At 36.7% G+C, this 22,603-nt stretch overlaps 1 protein-coding gene across 8 annotated transcripts in view; it reads left to right on the forward strand.

Annotated features, from left to right (window-relative positions):
• Positions 1-22,603, forward strand: part of POU6F2 (POU class 6 homeobox 2) — a 351,339-nt gene that overhangs the window by 91,771 nt on the left and 236,965 nt on the right. For 7 of the 8 annotated variants that reach the window (XM_032679951.1, XM_032679961.1, XM_032679969.1 and 4 more), the window contains one exon: positions 4,424-4,595. In XM_032679951.1, coding sequence (XP_032535842.1) covers positions 4,430-4,595 — 166 coding nt within the window. In that variant the 5' untranslated portion in view covers positions 4,424-4,429. Of the gene's footprint in view, positions 1-3,531; positions 3,690-4,423; positions 4,596-22,603 lie in introns of those variants that run through there. The other variant, XM_032679977.1, reaches the window with a different exon arrangement.

Genomic DNA, 22,603 nt, shown 5'->3' on the forward strand with positions numbered 1-22,603 from the left:
GATTTTTACTATTAAATTAAGCCCAACAGCCAGTTTAAGTCACAAGGTAGTGGTAGAGCTGAGCAGTAGTGTAGCAGATACTGTAACTGAATTACAGAAGGTATAAGCCACCCTTAAGGGAGATACACAGCAGGGAGGACCACTTGCAGCACAAAGCTGTCAGGGAAATCTCATAGAAAACAGGCAAGTCTGGAAATACCAGACTAGTTGGACAAGAAATAGATGACAACTTATATGAGTATCTGCAAGGGATGTGTGCAAAATTTGTCAGTACGTGTCTGGTATATATACAGGTATATTTGAATAAGGGGATTGCAATTCCTTAGTTCTCTCATAACTAGAACTTTGAAATTCTTAAGGATTATATCCCTGTTATGTTCCCATGCCTCTTAAAGCATATTAACCCTTTTTACAAAGTTCATCTTGCTGGTTTTATGCATTCTTAGACTTTTCCACTTTGCATATGAAAAGCTTAAACTTTTGTGTGGCTGTCAGTCGGTGGAAGGACCTGTGTTACAGTGCAAAGTGTAATCTGACCCATAACACCTTCCAAAAAGCAAATGCTGAGCATCAAGCCCACAGGCATCTAGTGCAGGAGAACAGATCCTGACAGTATTAGCCACAAAAGATGTGTACGCAATTCCTTGCCTCAATATGTCCACTCCAATGTTGTGGGTCCTCTCTGGAATGGACTTGTAGGAGGGCAGAAGAGGAGGAGAAGACTGCTGGGCTTGAAGCAGTCATAGTAATTACTCTAGGATTTTTTTCTGGGGAGGCCATTGGGAAATATAGGAACAATCCCTCTGTTCACCAAGGGAATTTGCAGACTAGGCCACTTGCTGTACACTGGAATTACAATTTATTATGTTTTATCAAAGCAATAGTTTTTAATCATGCATAATTCACTGCAGAACAGGCACAGAAAGCAATTGAAGGTCTGGAGATAACCTGAAGTTTAAAAATGTCCATTTTAAAGTAAGTTTTTCAAGGAAACAAACCTTCCCTTAACCCATCATTTAAGCGATTTATTTAGTCTTCATGGAGACTAAAAATTTGGGCAGTATCGAATCTGTCTGCTTATAGAGAAAGTTGTTGTTCATTTACCACCTGACAGAGAGAGCTACCCTGGGGGTTAACTACAGGTTCTGGTACTGTTTGAGGGAGGCGGCAGCAGTTTGTGTTATTTCAGTTTTTATAGTCCTTGCCTCTGTGTTTGCAAAGCTCTTTTAAATTCATTGCTAAGAGTTTACCCAGCCATAAGACTGACTATGTTGATGTTTACTGTGGTGTGGGTCTCACTGATACCTTGCAGTAGCAAGTTCCATAGGTTTGCCACCACTTACTCTTTGGAAAAATATCATTTATTTTTATTAGATTTATGACTTTTTCCCATTTCAGTGGAGACACCTTTTCTCCTCAGATGAGGTAGGGTAAATAGTTCCTGATCTACATTTTCTCCCTGCCATCTTTTATCCTTTGACCATGCTCGTTCTTAGTCACACTTTTCTGTAAACACTCACAATCTTTTCCATCAGTTTATCAATCTTACTGCACCTTTTTCTGATGTATCTTTCTGAGATGGGCTAAGTAGAACTGAACAAAGTACTCCAGATGAAGCCAAATTATTGATATATATAACAAGTAAAATCTTAGCCCCACTGAAGTTGCTGTATATCTAAGGGTTGAAGTTTCTCCCAGTGCTGTCATATTTCCTACATTTTTATTCCTTCCATTTTTTGTATATTCAACTTCAGAATTTGGCAACTTAGACTTAATCTAGAATCCTACTGATGTAAGCATCCACTATTAAATTTCTGTTAGTCCTCAGATTAGGAGTATAGCTGTGCAGACAGGATTAGTTCCCTCCCCAAACTACTTTGATGAAAAGGGTCAAATTTTTTCTGGATTCACAATTGTTATGGAGGTTAGTATCAAATCTTGATGTTAGTTTTGAATAGCTGAAACTGAGAGCAGCAGCACAGACTTCGAAACAGTGCTGTTTGTGTTCACAATGACCTTTAAGTGCAAAATCTGCTAAAATACATTATTTAGTATATGAAAGTAAACACACATATGTTTCTGCCTCAGTAAATGACTGTCCACAGTGCAGTATGAGTATGAGGGAAAACAAGTCAGAGTTTTTTTACAGTGTCTGCAGAAGAAATCTGTTGACTTCTGTTTCCTCTCCAGAAACATCTAAGAAATGTTCAGATTGTTGCTGCCTAATAAATACAGTAAACGAAATGTTAATAAATCACCAGCAATTTAGCCTGACAATAACATGGATTGACCACATTGATTAAATTGATTATGTTTCATATATTTACAATATGTAGACACAAGCCTAATTTATTTTCTGAAGAGTTCAAGGCAGGTATCACTGGTTTTAAAAAAAAGGCAAAACAAAACAACGGTGTAATGTTTGTGGTTGCTATCTGCAATAATCTAATGCTGACAGAGAGCAGTATTTTATTTAGTAATTAACAGTGTAAAGGGGAGAGAAGCTGTCATGTTGGTTCTTAAGCTGGGGAATGTGATGAAAGATGATATCTGCGATCTCATCCTTTCCACTTGTTTAGGATTGTCAGAATGAGAAATGTCAGCATTATGAAAGCTCAGCTCTGCTCTTGATATGATAAAACCCTTCAAAAGCCAGTCTTTCTCTCCCTCTCCCCCTCCTTTCTCCCTCTCCTGCTCGCACTTGCTTTTTTTATTTATCCTGTTTTGTTAGATGGCAGAAATATAATTCTTTTCTTTCTTCCCATTATAAGCCACCATTTTTGTTTTATTATATGTTTCACAACCCCTAATGCCCCACTGAAAATTACCTTGTTAAATGACAGTGTTTCAAAGCCATGAATCCTTTCCACCATTCCCTCAGAGGTTTGAAACAGTCAACAGACTGTAAAGAATAAATAATAAAAAAGTATTGATTATTTTGATGACTGTGAGATTCAATTAAGTATTAATTTTGCCCTCCAGTGGACCTATCAAGGTATTCAAAGGGGAAGATTCGGCTCAACTAAATGTGTGCTGAGTGCTTCAGCCTTAAATAGGGAGAAAATGTGTTTACCTACAGTATTTGAAGAGGAGTGCATTGATGCACAGAGTCCAATATTTAAGTGCTGTGCAAATTAAGTCCTGGTGACAGTGACATTGTTTTCGGCAATATGAGTATTGACTAAAGAAGTGCATTTGATGACAGCTTAAACTATTTGTATTGATTAACATTTTCATAGATTATCATGTGTCATATCAAATTCACTTTTCAGACATGAATACATTAAAAAACCCATAGGCAAACATCGACCAATGTGAGGACGGGACAGAGGGAACATGCTAGCCAACCTATTTGCTCGCTGGTCACCTGTTCTCTGCATAAGAACCATTTAGGCATGAACTTTGCAATAAATAGCTGCTAGAGAGAGCAACAAGGTCACTTGTTCTTTTTCTTTTTTTCAGTTTTTTTTTACTCTGCTTTCCATGCTGTCATGATATTATGCTTATTAGTTTACAAACAGAATAATTGAGTGTGCTTGGAAATAATGTCTGACCCCCAAACGTCCTCAACGAGCGGAAGATAAAACAAATTCAAATCATCAAGAAAAAATTTAAATGTATATATGTATGTGTAATGTTTTATGGGGGATATGATGTCGCAAACACGAGAATAATTGCTAAATGTATGTGTAAGTATCTTCCCTAATTTTATCTTTTAGAAAATGTTTTGTGTGGGTTTTATTTTCAAAAGAAAAATGTGTGTTTGTGTGCTTATGGACTTTTGGACCATAGTATCCCAGAGACAGGAATAGTTAGAAATCTGTTACTCTGTTGAATGTATGTAATGAAATGGCTATTTTATGCTGTGTATTTTCGTAGATATGGTGAAATACTAAAAACTGTGTATTTGATTTTGTTGATGTTGTACAGCTGAGGATGCTTTTTTAAATCACTATGGAGCCCTCACAGGGTGCTCCTCTTCCATAGCGTTGGAGCATATAGGAATTTCTTTTCTTACTATGTTAAGGACAGGGTGACATACACACACAAAAAGCGCATCCCACAATTAAAGCTGTGTTGGTTATGTTGCTTCCTTAGAAGTTTTTCTCCAAAGCATCCTGAATCTCTCACATGCTAGTTGAGCTTTAATAGGGTGGGGAGTAATGGAAAACTCATTGGATCTGTAATAGCTCTTCACTTGACTGCAGCCAGCAATAACAGCAGGAGCAGCCAGAGATAAGAGAGAGAGAGAGAGAGAGAGAGAGAGAGAGAGAGAGAGAGAGAGAGAGAGAGAGAGAGAGAGAGAGAGAGAGAGTGTGTATGTGTGTGTGTGTGTGTAAGAGAGGGAGTGGAAGAGACAGTACACGTACACCAAAGCTGCCACTTTTTTTTCCCCCTCACTCTTTTTTTTCCCCCATCCTAGGATCCAATGATAGCTGGACAAGTCAGTAAGCCCTTGCTGTCACTGCGGAGTGAAATGAATGCAGAGTTGAGAGGTGAGGACAAGGCAGCTACTTCAGACAACGAGCTGAATGAGCCCTTGCTTGCGCCTGTGGAATCAAATGACAGCGAGGACACTCCCAGCAAGCTCTTCGGTAAGTCTGTCTAGGTATTTCATTTCACTGCTACCATGTTGTCCGGAAGAGCAATCTCCCCCTGTTCTTTTTTTTTTTTTTTCTCTGTTCGCTCAATTTTCTTGTAAGTAGGAAGGAGTAGCTTGGAGCATGCAAGCATATAGCCCTCTGCTCCCGTTGCAACTGGTCACCAGAATGACAACATCAGTCCTGAAAACTTTTGTTAACAACGAACATATTTTATGCAAGTTGCAGATGTTTTGTCTTTTTTTCAGATCCATGGACTCTAATGTAAAATAAGAGACGGGGATCATTTTCTTCAAGTACTTAATTAACATTTATTGCATCAGGTGCTGGTGTGTCTCACATGCTACCAGCTTTTCTGAGGCTGGATTAAACCGAAAAGTTATAATTTTAAATGGTAAAAATAAAACTGACTGAAGAGAAACTAAACATTCTCATAGAAAACACTTTGTACTGAATAAACAAAGACTAGCAATGGTATTGCATGTAGAGCTAAGGTTTTTGGAATTTAAATTAAAAATTAAATATTTCTTCTCAACCCCGTGGAATGAGAAATTACCTTTTCAATTTTTATTTATTTTTGAATATTCTGAATTGTGCCAGATAAGTGTAACCTTTCACAATCAAAACAAAGCAGCAAGAGTGGCACTCCAACACAAACATCTGTCATTCAAACAGATGACACCCTGTAAGCCAACTCAAGCAACTCTGATCTCTAATCAGAAAAGGGAGCAGAGCTGTTGAGGTGCTTGCTTGAGTGATAGATATTGATAGATGCCTGAGCTGGAGCAGCACTGTATGGTACATTGTGACATTTTGGGTTTAGAGGGACTGCACTCCTAAAAGAGTCCTTTTAATTAATTCCATTTGTGACCTGAGACAAACCTTAATAGAAATGGAGCTTTTCCTTATTTTTCATTATTCTATAGGTGGAAGTTGAAGGCAAAACGATCTTGTTTAAAGGGAATGCAGCTTTAAGGGAGTGAGGGTGAGAGCCCATTTTCTAAGGTTCAAGTTTTGATTTCATAATCTGTAAGGAAATCTGTAAGAGTGTTCAGATTTCAGTATTCCAGCTACAGTAACAGCTGCAAGATTTTTTTTAAAACAAAGGCATACCTGCAATTTTATATTAAAATGTTCTTTACCCATCACTGATAGATACAGCACAAAATGTTTGACTAAATAGCTTCAGTACAGATATGGGAAAATCATAATAATTAAAAATCCTAAAATTTAATTTCTCAATTGCAGTGATGACCATTACTGAATATCACATCCATTTTAAGCACCCTCTTAGTAATCATTGTTTCCATGGAAAGCATAATTTCCATTAGCAGTTTGAATGTTCAAAAAGCATATAATAATTGTTTTAGCCTATTTCATCCAGGAAAGAATTGTAATGTGTAAAATTCAGAGGGCTATTAGTTGTCTAGAATAGTATAAATATCTTCAGCTCTGTTTACATTTTATTTGCTCAAATGTTTAGGATGCATCTATTAAATATAGCAAGGCATATACAAAGCAAAAAATGGGCTTTTAATTTGGGAAGAGTGAAAATGTCTGTTTGCTGGTTTTAGATCAGGCAAGTCTTCTAATAAAGGGCAGGATATTTTTTTAGCCATCGTCATTTGGATGTTCTACAGTGGTAGTGAAATATATACAGATACTTTCATTAGAGTTGCTGTGTGTGATATAGAAATTATATGCAACCATATCTTGTCTCTTTCTAGACTGAAAATATAATTTATGTCCCTAAAAGCATTATTGAAAAAGCTACAAATTAATATGTTGTGCTGTTTGTATTGGTGAGATGTTTGCTAGCCTGATTCTTATTCTGCTAAAAAGATGTTCCCAAGTAAGAAAAGTAGGAGAAATAGTTCAACTGCCTCAACATGAACTCATGAACCATTTATTGAGGTTTTGTTACAATTATGACAGATACTACAGATCTATTAGCAGCAACTCTTGTCAATTAATTTTAGTAACTTTGAGAACATAAAAGTAAAGAACACGGCCTATTTTGATAAATTTGAGCATCAAACTGAGCAAATGTAAAGTAAAGATGATTAGCCATTATGTCACGGATGCATCTCTTGAGACAGATTTGCAGTAAACACTAAAAATAAATGTGTCATTTTGTTTAAAGTTCTGATACACAAATATAGACCAATCTGTTAAGCAGGAGAGGGAGGAGCATTTTAGAAAGTCAAGGAGATGAGACAGGTCCATAGAGAACAAAGTTTTTCTACATTGATGCTTTCATGTTTTTTGAAAAATTTGTGAAAATAGTGTACTGATTTAGTTGGAATGAATGACCAACATTTGAGAGTCTTGTTGATGTTAGCAATATTTCACAAGCCTTGTTTTCACATAGATGAACGGAGTTGAATGATGAGATGTGAAGAGCTTTATTCTCTTTTACTGAACACATTCTGCTTAGCTTTTTTTGATGGATGAGTTTATTTCTGCAAACACCTGCATTGCTTACCTGTACTTTTTCCTAAAATCCACCTCCTTATTCTCAGACTTCCTTGTTTTGGTATTTCACTGCATGCCATAGAAACAGTGGGTATTTATTTTTTATTTTGGTAGCAAATAGTGCAATTAATTGTAAAAATGGCACTTCTTTGGTACCTGATGCCAGTGAGGAAAGGGCAGGAGTACGATTAGTTGTACTTATTTTTGAAAAGATGCGGTACACTTTTGTTTCTCTTCTGGGTGCTTTGCTATCGGTGACAAAGCAAATGAGAAATACCAGCATAAGTAGTTTCTGATGATCTGAAATAGCTCCCACCTGAAACTGGTGTACAGGTGTTTGGGAAGATGCACTTTGTCACTGTGGTGCAGTTGTTACCTGTGAGTAATGACAGGAGCAGCTGTGATTAAAGGGGCTGTGCTTGCTTCTTGTTTGCCGGCTTTCTTTCTCCTGGTGGTGGTGATTTGGTTTGTTTCTTTGTTTTGTTTGTTTTTGTGGGGGTTTTTTGTGTTTTGTTTTTTTTTTTTTTTTAATTTGTTTCTTTTTGAAAGAGAATTCTGTCCTGTAGTCTGGAGGTCTGTAATCCTCCACCTGCGCTTTTATACCAGTGGACTTTTTGGAATCTGCATATCTGCATGCAAAAGACTTTTGATACTGAAGTCATATGAAACAAGAAAATAGTAGAAAAAATGGTCAGTAATACTTTCTGAAGTGCAAAATATTGGTAAAGGACTTTATCCTGAAACATACTAACTCAGAAATACAGTTTTGAAATGTGTAGTTAGCATAGCTACAGTGCTTTGGTTACAGGAATTGCAGTTTTGCTGTACAGTATGAAGCAAAGTTGCTTTGCAGGAGATCTTGCAGTGTATTATTTAATCTTTAAAATATTTGTGAAGTAATATCTCCTATTTTAACAATAGGATGTAATTAAGAAACAGAAAAACTGAGTCTGGCTCTTGACATTCCAGGTGGTGTCATTTTCGAATCAACTTGTCTTACTCTGCAATATGCTTCAAAGTAGTAACCCAGGTCAAATGCCATGGTGCTAACTACAGAAAGCTTTTGTTAATGTTAAGTAGTATTTTCTCTTGATTAAGAACCCTGGGATTTGATCCTAAATTAATGAATCCTAGGTGCCGTTTTATACTATATTTTCAAACAGGTTTAGTATAAGTTATGAAGTATTCTCTGAAAAACCCTTAGAATAAGAAGAACTCCTTTCATGTTTATCTGTGTAATAAACTGTTGAGATTGAAAAGTTAGTATAGACACCAGGGGCGTGTCGTATATAAAATTCTCTGTACAGTAAAAATCCCAAGAATGAAGTGGCTAGTCCAAGCATCAAAAGCCCCTGTGGACTCAGTCTGACTTTCCTGGAGTTAGATCCAGTCCTTAATTAATCCTTTATTGATGGCAATTTGTGGCATAATTAGTTATATAACCATAGATGGTTAAAAAATTCTGGGAGTGCACTTGCACCGATATTAAGGTAATTTTACTGTATTATAAAAAATTGCTCATTGAGATTGAGGCTGTAGTTCTATGCATCGAACTTATCAAAATAAATAAAGCTGTAAGTATATAGTGAGGGCAATACCAAGCCTATAATTGTGGAGCACAAGTGCTTCCTATTTAATTATTGCTGGACAGCAAAAAAAATTGACTGCTAACCTTTTTTTTTTTTTTCACTTTGCTGGCAAGGTTTTGTTCCAGTGAAATTAAATCTTAGGATTCCTTGGCTGGATCTGAAGACTCTGGTTTTCTTTGGTTCATTAGCAGGCTTTTGATCTTTTCATAATGCTGTGTATGCTTGAAATATGGAGCGAGGTTATGGGAGTTAAATGAATCTGCACACATTTACATAAACAAGGTTTTGTTTTCAAACCCCTGTGTTGGCTTTAGGATTTTTATTTTCCTTTCCCATTTTGTTACCCATGTTTCAGAACTGTGTGCATCTTTATGTGTAACCATACATGCTGCAGAGAAACAGGGTAGAAGTTGTTTCTAGCTGATTATGTTTTGTTAGTAGATCCCTTGTATTACTCTGTAAAGAAACATATGTTATAATTTTCTTTTTTTGTTGTTGTTTGTTTGTTTTTAAATTGGAGTTGCCTTGATTAGAATTTATGGCACTGGAATAATTTCAGTTATGAAGAATAAAGGACTAAATTGTCTTTTACCTCTTGAGACATTGCTCTCTACAGGTCAAAGCAGAGGTCATTGCCAGGTTGCTGTGAGGAAGCTCACATTATCATCCTTAACAGTGTATCTAGCCTTTGGGGGCATTTGGACTATGAGCTTTTCTTTCATCAGTGTATTTAAGGATGATTCTCAGTGGTTTGGTTATATCCTCAAATTTTAAAGACGTATAAGAGATCTCTGTCCATCAGGAACACTTTGATAAGGTTTGGTAATTTCAGTAGAAGAAAGCAATGTGTGTTGCTCTTCATGCATTTTAAAGCTCACTGTACTGACAGTGAAGTTCATGGCCCAAGTGGTCTCTGTATTAAAATCAGAGCCTTCTTTTAGATGCAGCAAAGTTTTGAAATATGTTCAATCTGCATATAAAGATTCTTGTCTCTTCACATTAATTTTATTCAGTAATTTCCACATTGCAGATGCTTTGTTGTGAGACAGTATAGGTTATTCATGTCATAGGACTGATTCTGCTAGTGCTTGAATGTGTGATATTTTATTAAAGCAAGTAATCTGTGGATTAGGAACACTATTTCATTACAAAGACTGTGCCAATGAGAAATATGAATGGGTGGCATGTTTACAGAACTGGATCATCATACAGGCTTTTAAACCCATTTTCTAAAATGTAATAGTGTCTTGTTCAAATAATGAATAAGTTCTCAAAGAACCTGGAGGTCTGGCTATGTGATTGATTGTTATTTCTGAAGGATATATTTGACATGAACATTTTTAAATATGTATTTGCAAATAGTTAGGGACTCGAATCACTACTCTGAATAATGTTATTGTCTGGTTTCTTGGGAGAGTTCTTGCTCTGTCAGTGGGACATGCACTTGTGAATGGGAAGTAAATGCCAATTAAAGCCTAAAAAAATATTATGGCTACTTAAATGCAAAGCATGATGCAACGGTGAGACAGAAAATCCATCCTCAGCTCAGCGTTCCTGCTGTGCTTAGGTATTGCAGGTATCTCAGGCTGTGGTGATGCTAGCACATACATTTCGACTCTGAGAAGACCAGACACTTAGTCCCTTAACGTTTGATGAAAGCAATATTGGGCTGATGAAGGACAAATGTTGCAGTCCCACTTCCCTTGCCTGTATGGAAATAAAGAAGTCTCTTGTTGCTGTCCCTGAATTGTGACAAAGACAGCCTATTTTAAAAGAAATCAATCAAACAACAAAAGATATTTCGAGTAGAGAGAAAGCTAATTGTGTTTCTTTTTTAAAAAGAATTCTGTTTGTTCTCCTGAATTTCAAATTACTTCTTTACTAAATGTTTTTGAGCAAAGTATGTGTTATGTGTTTCTTAAATGGCTTGAAGTCTGATTTTCTGTATTTGTACACAGAATAACACTAGAGAATGAGGGAAAAAAAGAATTAAATCCCAGTATGTAATTGGTACGACTGAATGACAAATGGCTCATTTTTAATTAGTAAATCTTTCTTCTTCCTGTCTTTGAAGTTATAAAAATAACAACAAACTTGTTTAAAAGCAACATAAATGACTGGCTGTTTCAAAGGAGACTTGCTGGCTACTAGACAGTAAACAGGTAATTTGTGAAAGAACTGTTACATTCTTTGATTGAGATCCTTGCCGGTTTGTGTTTTGAGATTAATAATAGATCAGACACTTGCACATTAAAAAGGAAGCAAGCATAGAAAAGAGAAGGAAGGAGAAAAGGATGTTTCTATTGGACTTCAAATGATTAGGCAAGTTCTCCATGGAAATTTGCAGGTGAGGCAGATGGGACCAAAGTTACATTTGACCAAATGTGCATATGGCACCACTTAACACCTCTCTTGATTTCCTTATGCTAAACAAAGAGGTAGCAAGTGCTCATACCAAACTGGCCCCGTCAGGGGGCAATCTGTATAAAAATTCCTGCTGTCAGGTTAATAAATTTTTTAAAAATATCCGAAGGCAGAGGTAGCTGTAGGAAGCTCATAGTAACAGTTGCCATTCTCCTGTGGATCATTTTTCTCTTTAAGATCCTTGTAGTACTTGGTTTTCCTTGTTGTGTTGTCTTTCTAGGCTTTGCTCCTTCTGTCATTTAGAGGTTCTTCTTTCATTTAATTCTTTTTCCATGTGAAACTGTTTCTTCTGTTACATCCATCACCTGTGGTCCCTATTTTTAGCTAAAGATGGTCAAAGGATGGGAAGATCAGCTTTATATTTTTTTACACTTTGATTTAATAGCATGTTCAGTATATTAATATTTCTTCCATTAGTGGTTTATTTTCTCACTTTTTATACGCTACCACTAGTACTACCATTAGTACTATCAAAATAACATTATTTTGCTAGTTACAAAATAAATTCTGACAAGCTCAGAGTTAGACGTTACATTCAAATGATGAAATGAGAAAACTCATGCTAAACAGGGACAAAACCAGAATAAAATGAAATGTGTCATACTTCCCATGTTTCAACAGGAATATTATTTTTTCATGTAAATGGTTTGATATTTTTTAACATAAAGTCTTCCCTTTCTCTTTTTCCACCTTTCTTTTTCTCTTCTTTATAAAAATAACAATCAATATCAATATAAAACAAAGGAAGATTTGTATTGTGACGTGTCCTGCTTTATGTTGTGATACTGCTTTGATGCTCTCAGAAGCAGGACTAAGCCCTTTTATTTTAGAAGCAGAGGTCATCTAGAGAAGAATAGTACTTCAACTGTCTGGCTAAGTAGAGCCTGTTGTTTCCAGAGAGACTGATATTGGGTTTGTTCTCTAGAATTCAGGACTATCTGTATCTACCAAATCAATGGACAATGCACATCCCATCACTCTAAAACATGTTTTTTAACACTAAACTGCTGCTTGTCTATGCTTAAAAGTTGTTTGAATTTCTGTTTTTATTTTAGAACATACAAGAAGAGTTGTTGGGAGAGTGGGAATTTTGTTTTTCTTCTCAGTTGTCCTGTTTGTTTTTTTTTCAGAAAGGTAAACCATCATTTTAATTTCTGAACAGTTTGAAGTTCTCTTAAGGAGAATGTTACATTTCACAATACAGAGTAATCCCACTACTTGAAAGTGATTACAAAAGTGAAATATATATATATTTAATATATATAAATTGTCATCCAGGGTGATGGAAATAAGAAATACATTATTTTAATGCAATAAAAAAATTTAGAGTCCTAAAACAATTCCATGTTACACCAAATATTCAAATGTTACACAAATAAGAAATAAAGACTTTTTTGGTATTAAGAACAGCATTTGCTATAGCAATCTATAATTAGATTAATCCTTTGAAAGCTAGTATGGAGTTTATAGAACTCCACTAATACTAGCTTTTATAATTCTAGCTTTTAAAAACATCTTTGTGCTTTTCCGTTCAGATGGTGGTTGTATGGTTTGATGAATGTTGGAGATTCTATTAAGTCATTTTCATTTTCTAGCTCAGTCTCCTATGACCTAGTCTCACATTTTAAAATCTTGGTTTTAAGTTGTTGAATAAAGAATTACTAGCATTCAGTTTCCTTCCAGCAGAAGATAAAGGAAGTCTTCTCCCAGAGTGCACTGAACCCACAACCTAGTCTGTTATTCTCCCCACAAACACCAAGGCTTGTAAAGTATGTCAGTAAAAATGAAAGCCTTTTCTGCCTGCCCTTCTCCTTCCTTACAGCCAGGTTTGGAGCTGTTCCTTTCTCTTCTGTCCCTTGGTGTGTGCACACAGCTGGAAACACATACAGCTGTGCATGGGCAATTGTTGTCCAGGTCTACTTTAAATGCATTTTACTCTGTCAAGGTCTTCTTTAGGGTTCCATGCTTTGCTTGCATCTTAGTGTTTGGGGAAGTTTGTTCCTTGAAGAGGGTGATCTAAAACCTCTGTTTAAAAAGGAAGCCAGAATTGGTTCTCATTTAATATCCTTTAAGGCATACTTTAATCTATTGTACTATTAAGTATGTGTAATTATTTCATGAGATAACACAGTATTAACTCAAAAGGAAGAAAATCATTTGAGTTCAGTCTAATCTCTTGAGCAAATACTATATGGGGCAGGTTTTGCATTTTCTTTTGCATACAATTAGGATTTATTCTCACAGTGTAGAGATGTCATGTTTGCTCCATGCTTTGAATAAACATGAGGCCAGATTCTGACAGGTCTCAGCTGACTGTCCATCACATATGCAGGAAGACTATAGGTTTCAACAGGGCATTCATCCTATCAGTACTTGCAAGCCGGTTCGTGGCCTCCACCTCACACATAGCCCCTGCTCTACAGCTTCTCATGTTCTGGAGCTAAGATCAGCCAAGCAAACATACTGACAGGAAGGAGCAACCACTCTGTAATTATGCTGCCTTTATATTTAACAAACGATGAATTCTTGAACTAGTCCTGGGGTTCCTGTGGGTTTCCGTTATGCCGTGCGGGTTTGCATGGGTATTGCAAAGGCTCCACCTCCTGCCTTGAAACATAAGTAAAGGTTCCATAAAGGCAGAGAAGGTTTTAGGTAGAGTGGATTAAAATAATTTAAAAAAAATAATTAAGGAACACAAATAGTAGTTATTACTAAAATAAAAACATAACTAGAGAAATCAACAGTGATTGAAAGGAGGGGAAGGAAATTAGGTAGATATTTATGAGCTTAATGGTGACTATAAATGTATAGGCTTGATATTTCTCCTCCTTTCTTATGCTTCCTTGCCTGAAATCATAAATATTTGGGACTGCAAGTCACAAATCTCTCTGAAGGAAAAATGGAATTTACAGCTGAAAGAAAACAGAAAATGAAAATAATTTTAAAATATTTTTTCTACTAATTGAATATACTTTACTCTCATAAGCACAGTAAATTGGGTGATAATATCCGGCAAGAAAAGCATCTGCATAAGTTGTTGGTGTCGATGGGATTTTTTTTTTCCTGCTATGAAGAGTGTGAAGGAAACTCTTGTGTGGCTCTGTTGCTGGGATTTGATGCATTGCTTTCAGAGACTCCTCATTTTAACTGTGTGGATAGAGCACAGTGAACCTTCTCATAACATTTGCTGACAAGAAAAAAAATCTTTCAATCAGCTGGTCCTGCTCACTCTCCCCTCCCCAGCCCCCACATCTCCTTGCTTTTATGAGGCAATGACTAAAAGAGGGACCAGATGATGCAAAGGTTTACTTAGATGAGATGTGCTAGTCAATGAGCAACTTTGGATTTGTGGGACTCCGGCTTGTGACCATGGACTTCAAAGGGATTGAGTTTGGGGGTTAAGCCTTTCTCACACTGCCATTATCTCATTTGTTTAATATGATGCTGATGTATTTTGAATAGCACTTTACAAATTTCAAGCTCACATATGACGGCAGACCCCTGACTGTTGTAAAGGCTGGTGTGCTTTTAGTGTATTGAATACAGGGTGCATTCTCCCAGTAGTGGCAGTGGGGCTGTCTGGGGCTCTACTAGAAAGGAGATGGAGGGGTGCAGGGAGAGTTTTGTTTCAGCTCTGTCTGAAAACTCAGACAGAGGTGTGAAATGTTCATCATAAGGAGCAAAATCAGGCCCTTTCTTGCAACGATTTTAAAAAAAACATCTCTAGCCTCTAATTAGGTTTTTCGTTATTTATTTTTAATAACACATTCTTCTGGTTTTGTATTCTCTTTTCTGTGGGTTCATACAACTGCTGTATTTCAAACAGCTTAAAGCAGTTTTAAAAAAATAAAAATGTGTTCCCTAAAAGACAGCTTACTGCTGACTGTTTTATTTTGTTTATATCTGATATTTCTTACGGTATTCAGATGGTTGTAATAGACTAGCGCAAGAGCTGCATGTCTTGTCATCTGCACTATATCAATACATTTTTATAATGATACAATAACCTGAACCCTCTAACAGTTTATGATCCATTTGAGAATTCTTATGGATTCTCAGAGTGACGGAGGCCTGAAAAAAGAACTTGACTGCTTTCGCAAAACTGGTGCTGTGACAGGAAAAACTAGTGTGCCTGTGATTTAGTTGCTAAGGAATCATATTGATCTGATTCGTCATTAAACTTTTAAGTTTGAAAAAAAAAGAAAAAAGTTGAGCTGCTTGAAGGTGGAAAAAACAGTGATGTGATTGTGAGGGCCTGCAGTACAGGTAAACTGTGTCATACTACTACTGATATTGATTTGTTATGATTAATAAATATGATTTTAAGCATTACCTATGTACTGTATCTATAATAGTGCTTTTTCTAGAGCAGAAGAAAATTGCTTCTTGCTCTTTATTTTTCATTGACTATTTTTAGTCAATGATAAATAAAGAACTTTAACAGCAGTCTGTATACAGGAAAGACAGGACTTTAAAACATAAATGCAGTAGTAATGAATAACCACACAGTGAACTACACATACACAGCCATCTTAACATTTGTAATGGTGCTAATTTCCTAGTGCTTTTTAAAATATGCTTCCACATGAGCTCTCAAAAGCCATAAAAGCTTGGCATGTAAAGTAAATTGTTTGTCACTTGCTGACGACCTGCCATATTTATTGTCAGGAGAAATGGACATTAGTTGGAAAAGCAGTTGTTAAAGGCCAAACAATTTTTAAAGATGGCAAAGATGTGCAAGGGCTTTCCTTTTTCTAACAATGAGCCACCCCTTCAGACATCAAAAGACAAGATAATAAGACACTTCAAGCACAATTCAAGATTATATTCAACATCTAAAGGCTCATCTCCTGTCAGTTTGCATTTACTCTCCCAGGGATGTGATGCTTCTATCATCATTCTGTCAAGAGGAGTCTGGCAGAAACGATGAGGGCCCCTCATTTCACACACTTAGTGTTTTTTGTCAAATAGCCCATGCTCATTCTGATTCAGCCAAAATGGAAGGATAATTTGAAGAAGGTCATGCAGAAGTACAAAAATCTTGTGCTGATTTGTGTGATTAGAAGGCATTAAAATTGCATGTTTGTGTTAGTTCTGAGATGTTTTGTCAGTTTATTTAGTAATACAGTGTTGAAGTATTAAAAATATTTTTTAAAGCAAAAAGGAATTTTACTTAAAACAACACACATTCTGTTACTTAGCAAATATTTTGAACAGTGAGCTATTTTAAATGACATTGTATTAGTATAACCTTAAAATGCATTTCCCTCCCCTTTCTTCTTTGAGAGCAGAATATTCAAGAGCTCCAGGGGTAAAACCTTGGCCCCCTCAGATGCATAAGGATTTCACTCAATGGTCATTTCATTCTTGGAAGTTTTATTTGGATAAAGATTAGGATGCTGAATTCAGTCTATCAATATAAATGGAGTCATTTTAACACCTGGATCTTGCCACCTCATATCTTGGCATTATACACTTCTTTTTGTTAACAAGGAATGGAAGGATCTAACAGGGTAAAGATAAGACGGAGTAAAACTGTTTTCCTTATTTTGGAATTCTTCTATTTAACCAACAAAAATAAAAAGACTATATAGTGCTGTTGTGTATCTTGTACATGAAACTGGTTCCAGTTTACAAACCATACATGGGCCAGGTAACATGGAGGAGCCAGGCGTCTCCATCTCCCATTGAAACCAATGGGATGTGAGACTATTTAACACCTCTTAAAAAGTACCCACTGCTGAGGGACTCAGCTGGAGCTGCTATGAATTTTGAATCAGGAATTTATCAGCTGTGATAGGAAGGAACCATGAAGAAACGTGCATTTGGTCTTGTGGAAAAAAAAAACTGCTCTCTGGCTTGCCTTTGCACAACACAGGGAAAAAAAAAAGGCAACCTGCAATCATGGTGCATTCCAAGGGGTTTCACTGGACAAGAAACCACAAGGGAATTGGGAAGCTGTGAATAAATTGTCAAAAAGACAGATGGAATTGCTGACTGACCTACTGGCAAGAAACACGAACAACTTCCACCTCAGTGGTATGGTATTTATGCTGCATTGCAGAGTGACTTCTCTAAGGAATTTGCTCTCCTTCACATGTAAATGCCTTTGTGTATATAATATATCTATGTAGTGTGCAGTGTTTTTAGGGAAATTATAAGGTGCATTTGAAACAGCTGCGTATGTTTAAACTGCCTGACTGTTATGCCCAGAATAAACAGCATTTTTTTCTCTCACTGAAAATGCTTTCCTGCTTTATTAATATATATTATATCTATATTCAGAAATTTGTATCCTTTCTCCTGAATTCTGGAGGAGAACTTATGACTGTCTCTGCATCAGTGGGATTCTCTGTGCATCCACTTCTGCTCTGCTCCACACTGTCCACTGGAAAACCAGCATTCTCTGAGACTCAGTAGGGAGACGAGATTACTTGCAGGATGCTAATTTTCAAAAAATTAAGGAGTGGCTAAGATGGAAGTGCAAATATGGCTAAAAGGTAGCATGAATGTAGTTGTGCAAGATCCGTAGTACCACCAGAGAGAGCAAGAGGTCACTCTAAAAGGTTTGTATTCTGAACAGTTTGGTTTCCAATAGGACATGATTTATTTGAGAAGTTTTCACCTGGTCTGTGGGCCGGCTCAGGCCTGTTTCATTATCATGCCTTTTCAGTGGAAACATATGAGCTCATGTCAACACTGGTTGATACTGGTTGATACTTTGTGTGTATCACTTAGCGAAGTTGTTCCCTGGTGTTTATTTTCATGAAAGATCAGATCCTGAAATGCTGTAGTAAATGGAGAAGGGAGAGAAGAGTGACTAAAAAGTTACAGGACCCTTGATATAAATTCAGCTATGCTTGAATCTGTTCTAGCTTGCTTGGCTGTCTTCCTTACTCAGTTTCTTCCTTGATGCTCTACGAGCTTTCCTTCCCTATGTCTGGGAATGCTCTTCCAGTAACCCTCTTCTCAAACATGAATGTGCATAAAACAAACACTAATAACAAGTGCTGTTAAGGGTCTGTAAATTGTTTTCCATCTGCTCTCAGCTCCCAAACTGTGGAAAGTGTAGGGATACACACAGGGAAGCTAATGCAGATGCTCAGTGCCAGAGAATAAACCAAGCGTCCCCACACTGAACAAAACCTCTTCATTTAAAAAGTATTTAAACTGTAGCTATTGTGCAGTCCATTGGAAACATTCACAGTAGGATCCAGGAAATGAAAATGAATTCCCGTAAATGAAGATAGAGGATCCACTATTTTTAAGGCATGGATGTGTTTTAACTTTCTACCTATCCTCTTATAAGTAATGGGGATAGCTAGTAGCTTCTGCTAAAATAATTACATTGATTTGCTCTGTGCTGTGCACCCAGCTGCTTTCTGTACCACTATCTCAGCTGTTCTGGCAAGAATTACCTGGTGCTTTAGAGAAAGCATCATTGTGAAAGGAAGTTCACATATAAAGTTATGAGAAGGAGGACTGCACTTGGTGTGTGTTAGTGTTTCTAAAAAGTATTACAAACTGAAGTCTTGTTAATTACAAAATCAAACTGAAAAATCTGGAGTAGAAAATCTGACATTAAGTTGTGCATTTTCAACATAGATGAAAGCTTTTTCCCCAAAGCCTGCACTAATATGCAAAGAGGTTGGGAGGAGCATGCACTTATGTAAAGCAAGTGCCTATTTAAGCTCTTGTACAATGGCACTGAGTAATTCTGTATGCTTCAGTGTTAGTGCTTACATGAGTTGGCTGTGCATTGTTTTCATGGGTAAGTGAAAGTGAATAAGCATGCATAAATGTGTTTCTGAAGATACAATTCAACCTTTTTGTGTTACCATTCAACTGTTTTTCTTTTTAAACTGTGTCTTTGTGGCATTTTTTCTTAGAAAATTCCTGCCCAACAAACAGCTCATTAAATCATTGATAAGATGCTGTTAAACAAACACTGGATAACACGAGATATCAGTCCCTGACAAGCACATGCACAAAATGTTGCTCTTACCCAGTTTTCTGAATGCTTTTGTGGATTTTCTTTTGAAGTGGAGCTGTTGTTCAGGGCTAGAAGAATTTTAAGAATAACTGAATGAGCTACTAAATAAATAATGAAACCTGTAGCTATGAAATAAAATTTTTGCATTTTAGAAAATCATTACCATATTTCTTAAGTATATTTCACTTTCTCCCCCAAAAAGATTTTCTCAAACCCTTCCCTCAGAGGCAAGAGCACACAGTAGCAAGCTAAAAAACAAATAGGAGATATTTCTGTAAAACCTTCTTTCATTGCATCGTTTGGTTGCTAAAAGCCAGGCTCTGACACCATAATTCAAACCATAAAGCCCTGAAAAACACAGGTACTGAACTGTTCAGTTTCACTGACGAAGCTTAATAGCTCTATGTGCTGATACTGGTCAGGTTCAATAGCAGGTGTCAGATTTTGTTCTCTCACTTGTACTTTGCAAATTGTGGAATTACATAGTAATATTGCATTTCTACTATACTCTTTTGTATGTAGGAAGACATGTCACAATTTCTAGAAGACGGGAAAGGTGTTTTTTTGGTGGTGGCCCGTCCATGTTGAATATGTTCAATGTGATAGAGCCGGTGGGTTTGAAGTGTGTAATCCAATACAGAAGTGACTTCAGAGAGCATCCCTTAAATGTTTCACAGTATGTTAAAATAAAGCTGACTAAAATTAAGTAAAAACAATTACACAGTGTAGAGCTTTAAAAAGTCAGTCTATAATAAGCAAAGGCTGAAGAAGTAGCTAGAATTGGTCAGACAAAACAAATTTCTTTAACATGGTTACAGCTATTCCTCTGACTGTTTTTGAACAGAGAGTCTTTTTGGTTCCAACATGAATTAGAGCGAGATGTGCAAACCCAGAGACTGGCCATCTCTCACCTGCAGTGAAGCTCAGGTGCTGGTATAAAGTATTGGGACAATGGAATTTGTGGCATTGTGAATGTAGATATTTCTCAACTCAGCTGGAGCGAGGAGAGGGTTTTAGTACTAGTCTGCTTTATTCCTTTAATTGCAAAATAAACTGTGTATAAAGGCAGAATCAGCAAAGATTGGCTATCTGGCAGTTGTCCAGAAAGGCAAATTGGTTAAACTACTTGGCATGTCATAAAATACATAGAATATATAGGGAGATCCTTTGCAACACTGGAAACGCGTTCAGTAGTCTTTCTTATTCACTTGCTATGATATTGGTTCTGAAATAACTTTGCAATCTTTCCAGTCAGACTTGCCTTTTCTTAGAGAGAATTGTCATGTAAGCTCGGATAAGAGTCAAATCTACATGTTTAATGAGAGGTGACAAATGACTGTGGATTCAGATAGAACATATATAAACATGTCTTCCTGATGGAAAATATAACTTACAAATGTGGTTCTTCTAAAACAATCAGTAGTCATTTAGAAATTATTTTTGTACGTAATTTTGCTTGAATGGTACTGTCCAAAGAGGGGACTTCTGTGGTGCATATCAACTGCTACCAGTGTGGCATATTTTGACCACAAGAAGTGTGGTGGTTTACATGAGCTGAGCTTGTTTGATATGCTTTATTTTTCTATAATGTAATTGTAGTTAAAATAATTTTCATGCATTTTAGACAAAGCAGAAGCAAAAACTCACTATCAAAATATCTCAGCTTAATTGTTATACCAATACCATTCTGCATTACTTAAAATTTTTAAATAGAATCTTAAGCAATAACATCAAACCTAAGTAATATGAAATGCTAAAACGCTTGCATCTCAATTTGCTTAGTTGCAGTTCATGGAAAATCCTACTCCAGGCTGTGTGATGGGGGCACAATGCCTGTAAGTTGATAGAGAGGAGTTTTACTGTAAGGATGTGATGAACTGTCAAGGGAAATTAAGAGAGGCTTGCCTAGCACTGTGGCAATATGTAATGACTCCATGAGAAGTGTGTGATAATCCTTCCAGACCCTGCTCTGGGCACCAAGCAACACCTTCAGATATACTGAGATGACAGAGCAAGATGCACAAGGTAACTGAATGAAACCCACACAAGGATTTGGCATATCTGAAGACTGTGTGTCTAGTAAAGCACAGAGGCTGTATAACTGAGAAAGTATTTACTACTTTTAAAGCCATACTGTTCTTTGGAGTGTGATCCTTCTCTCCTTGGGGAGGACTGGGATGGAGAGGATTTCAATGAAAACCTGTGGGGTGATATTCCTCTCTGCTGTTCACTCATTTACCTATATAGGATAGAATTAGCTCCTATTGCTAGAAGGAATATTTATTCGTATTAATTTATTAAAGATCATCTGTATCTGGCCTGTATTCGTATGACACAAGAGCTGATTTCTACCTAACCTAATCAAGGTCATTTACACCTAAACTCAATACATGTAAAATGCTATCTTGGCAGGATGGGAATGTGTTATGCCTACTTAACACAGATCTACCCATGGTGCAATGCAGGAAAGACTTTTCTCCTTTGGGATTATGTTTTTATCTCAAATGTGGTAGAGCAATATAAAACCTATAAACCCATTTATTTTTTATAATCATGTGTTTCTGTAAGTCACAATGTTAGCTGTTTTGTGAGATTTTTGTAAACTAGCTAATAAACCTTTGCTCTTGCTGCTCTTAAGTTTAATACAGTTCATTAATTCACAGCTGAAATAAAAACTATGGCTTAGTTTTTAAAAATTAGTTAATTAGTTAATTAAAAATTGTTCAAAATGTCTTAACAATAAACACTTTGATATTTGTTCACAAATATACTTCCATGTTACATCCTACTCAACACAGAACATTTTCTCTGATTCATCCTCAGAATCACCTTTTAAAGCATGTATTTCTAAGTTTAGGTTTAACTTGTATGCTTTAGGAAGTGTCAATTGCGTGTTCCCATAACTAAGAGACAAAAAACATATGTTGTGACAGTAGCTTGGTCTGTAGGATTATTGGAGTCTAGGGCAGTGGCAGCTGCTTGGGGAGGTACTGAGTGTAGTTGGTGCAGTTATCCTACTTGTTTGTTGTCTCTGGAACTTAAGATGGCAATTGAGACACTGGGTGTTGGACTCTGTGAGTTTTTTTGTTAGCCCAGACAATGGTGTGACTCTGCTGTTGATGGTCAGTCCACTGCGGATATCAGTGAAAGGGTCTGTTCACCAGTTGTTGGGTATCTGTTGGATGAGAAGAGCCTCTACTGTGAAAGAATGACCTCATGCTTGGAGTAATGGCATGCAGTGCCTATGATGGTGAGAAGGTTGCTTGAAGTGTGCAACAGTGGAGTACAGCTGTTAGTTCAGTATTGAGATGAGTTTTAGGCTTCCTGCTGGAATCTTCTGCTGCAGACAGAGTAGGGACAATTCGTGAAGACTAGAGATCTGTCTCAGGACTGTATTCAGTGTGAAAACCATCTTCTCAGATCTTCCTTTCTCAGCCTTATGAGCCTGTGAAGACTTGATTACACTTTCTGTGCTGGGACCTTATAAAAAATGGATCTTACAGATGCAAATGAAGGCTTCT

The sequence above is a fragment of the Chiroxiphia lanceolata genome, chromosome 1 (genome assembly GCF_009829145.1).
Source record: "Chiroxiphia lanceolata isolate bChiLan1 chromosome 1, bChiLan1.pri, whole genome shotgun sequence".
NCBI classification, from domain to species: Eukaryota; Metazoa; Chordata; class Aves; order Passeriformes; family Pipridae; genus Chiroxiphia; species Chiroxiphia lanceolata.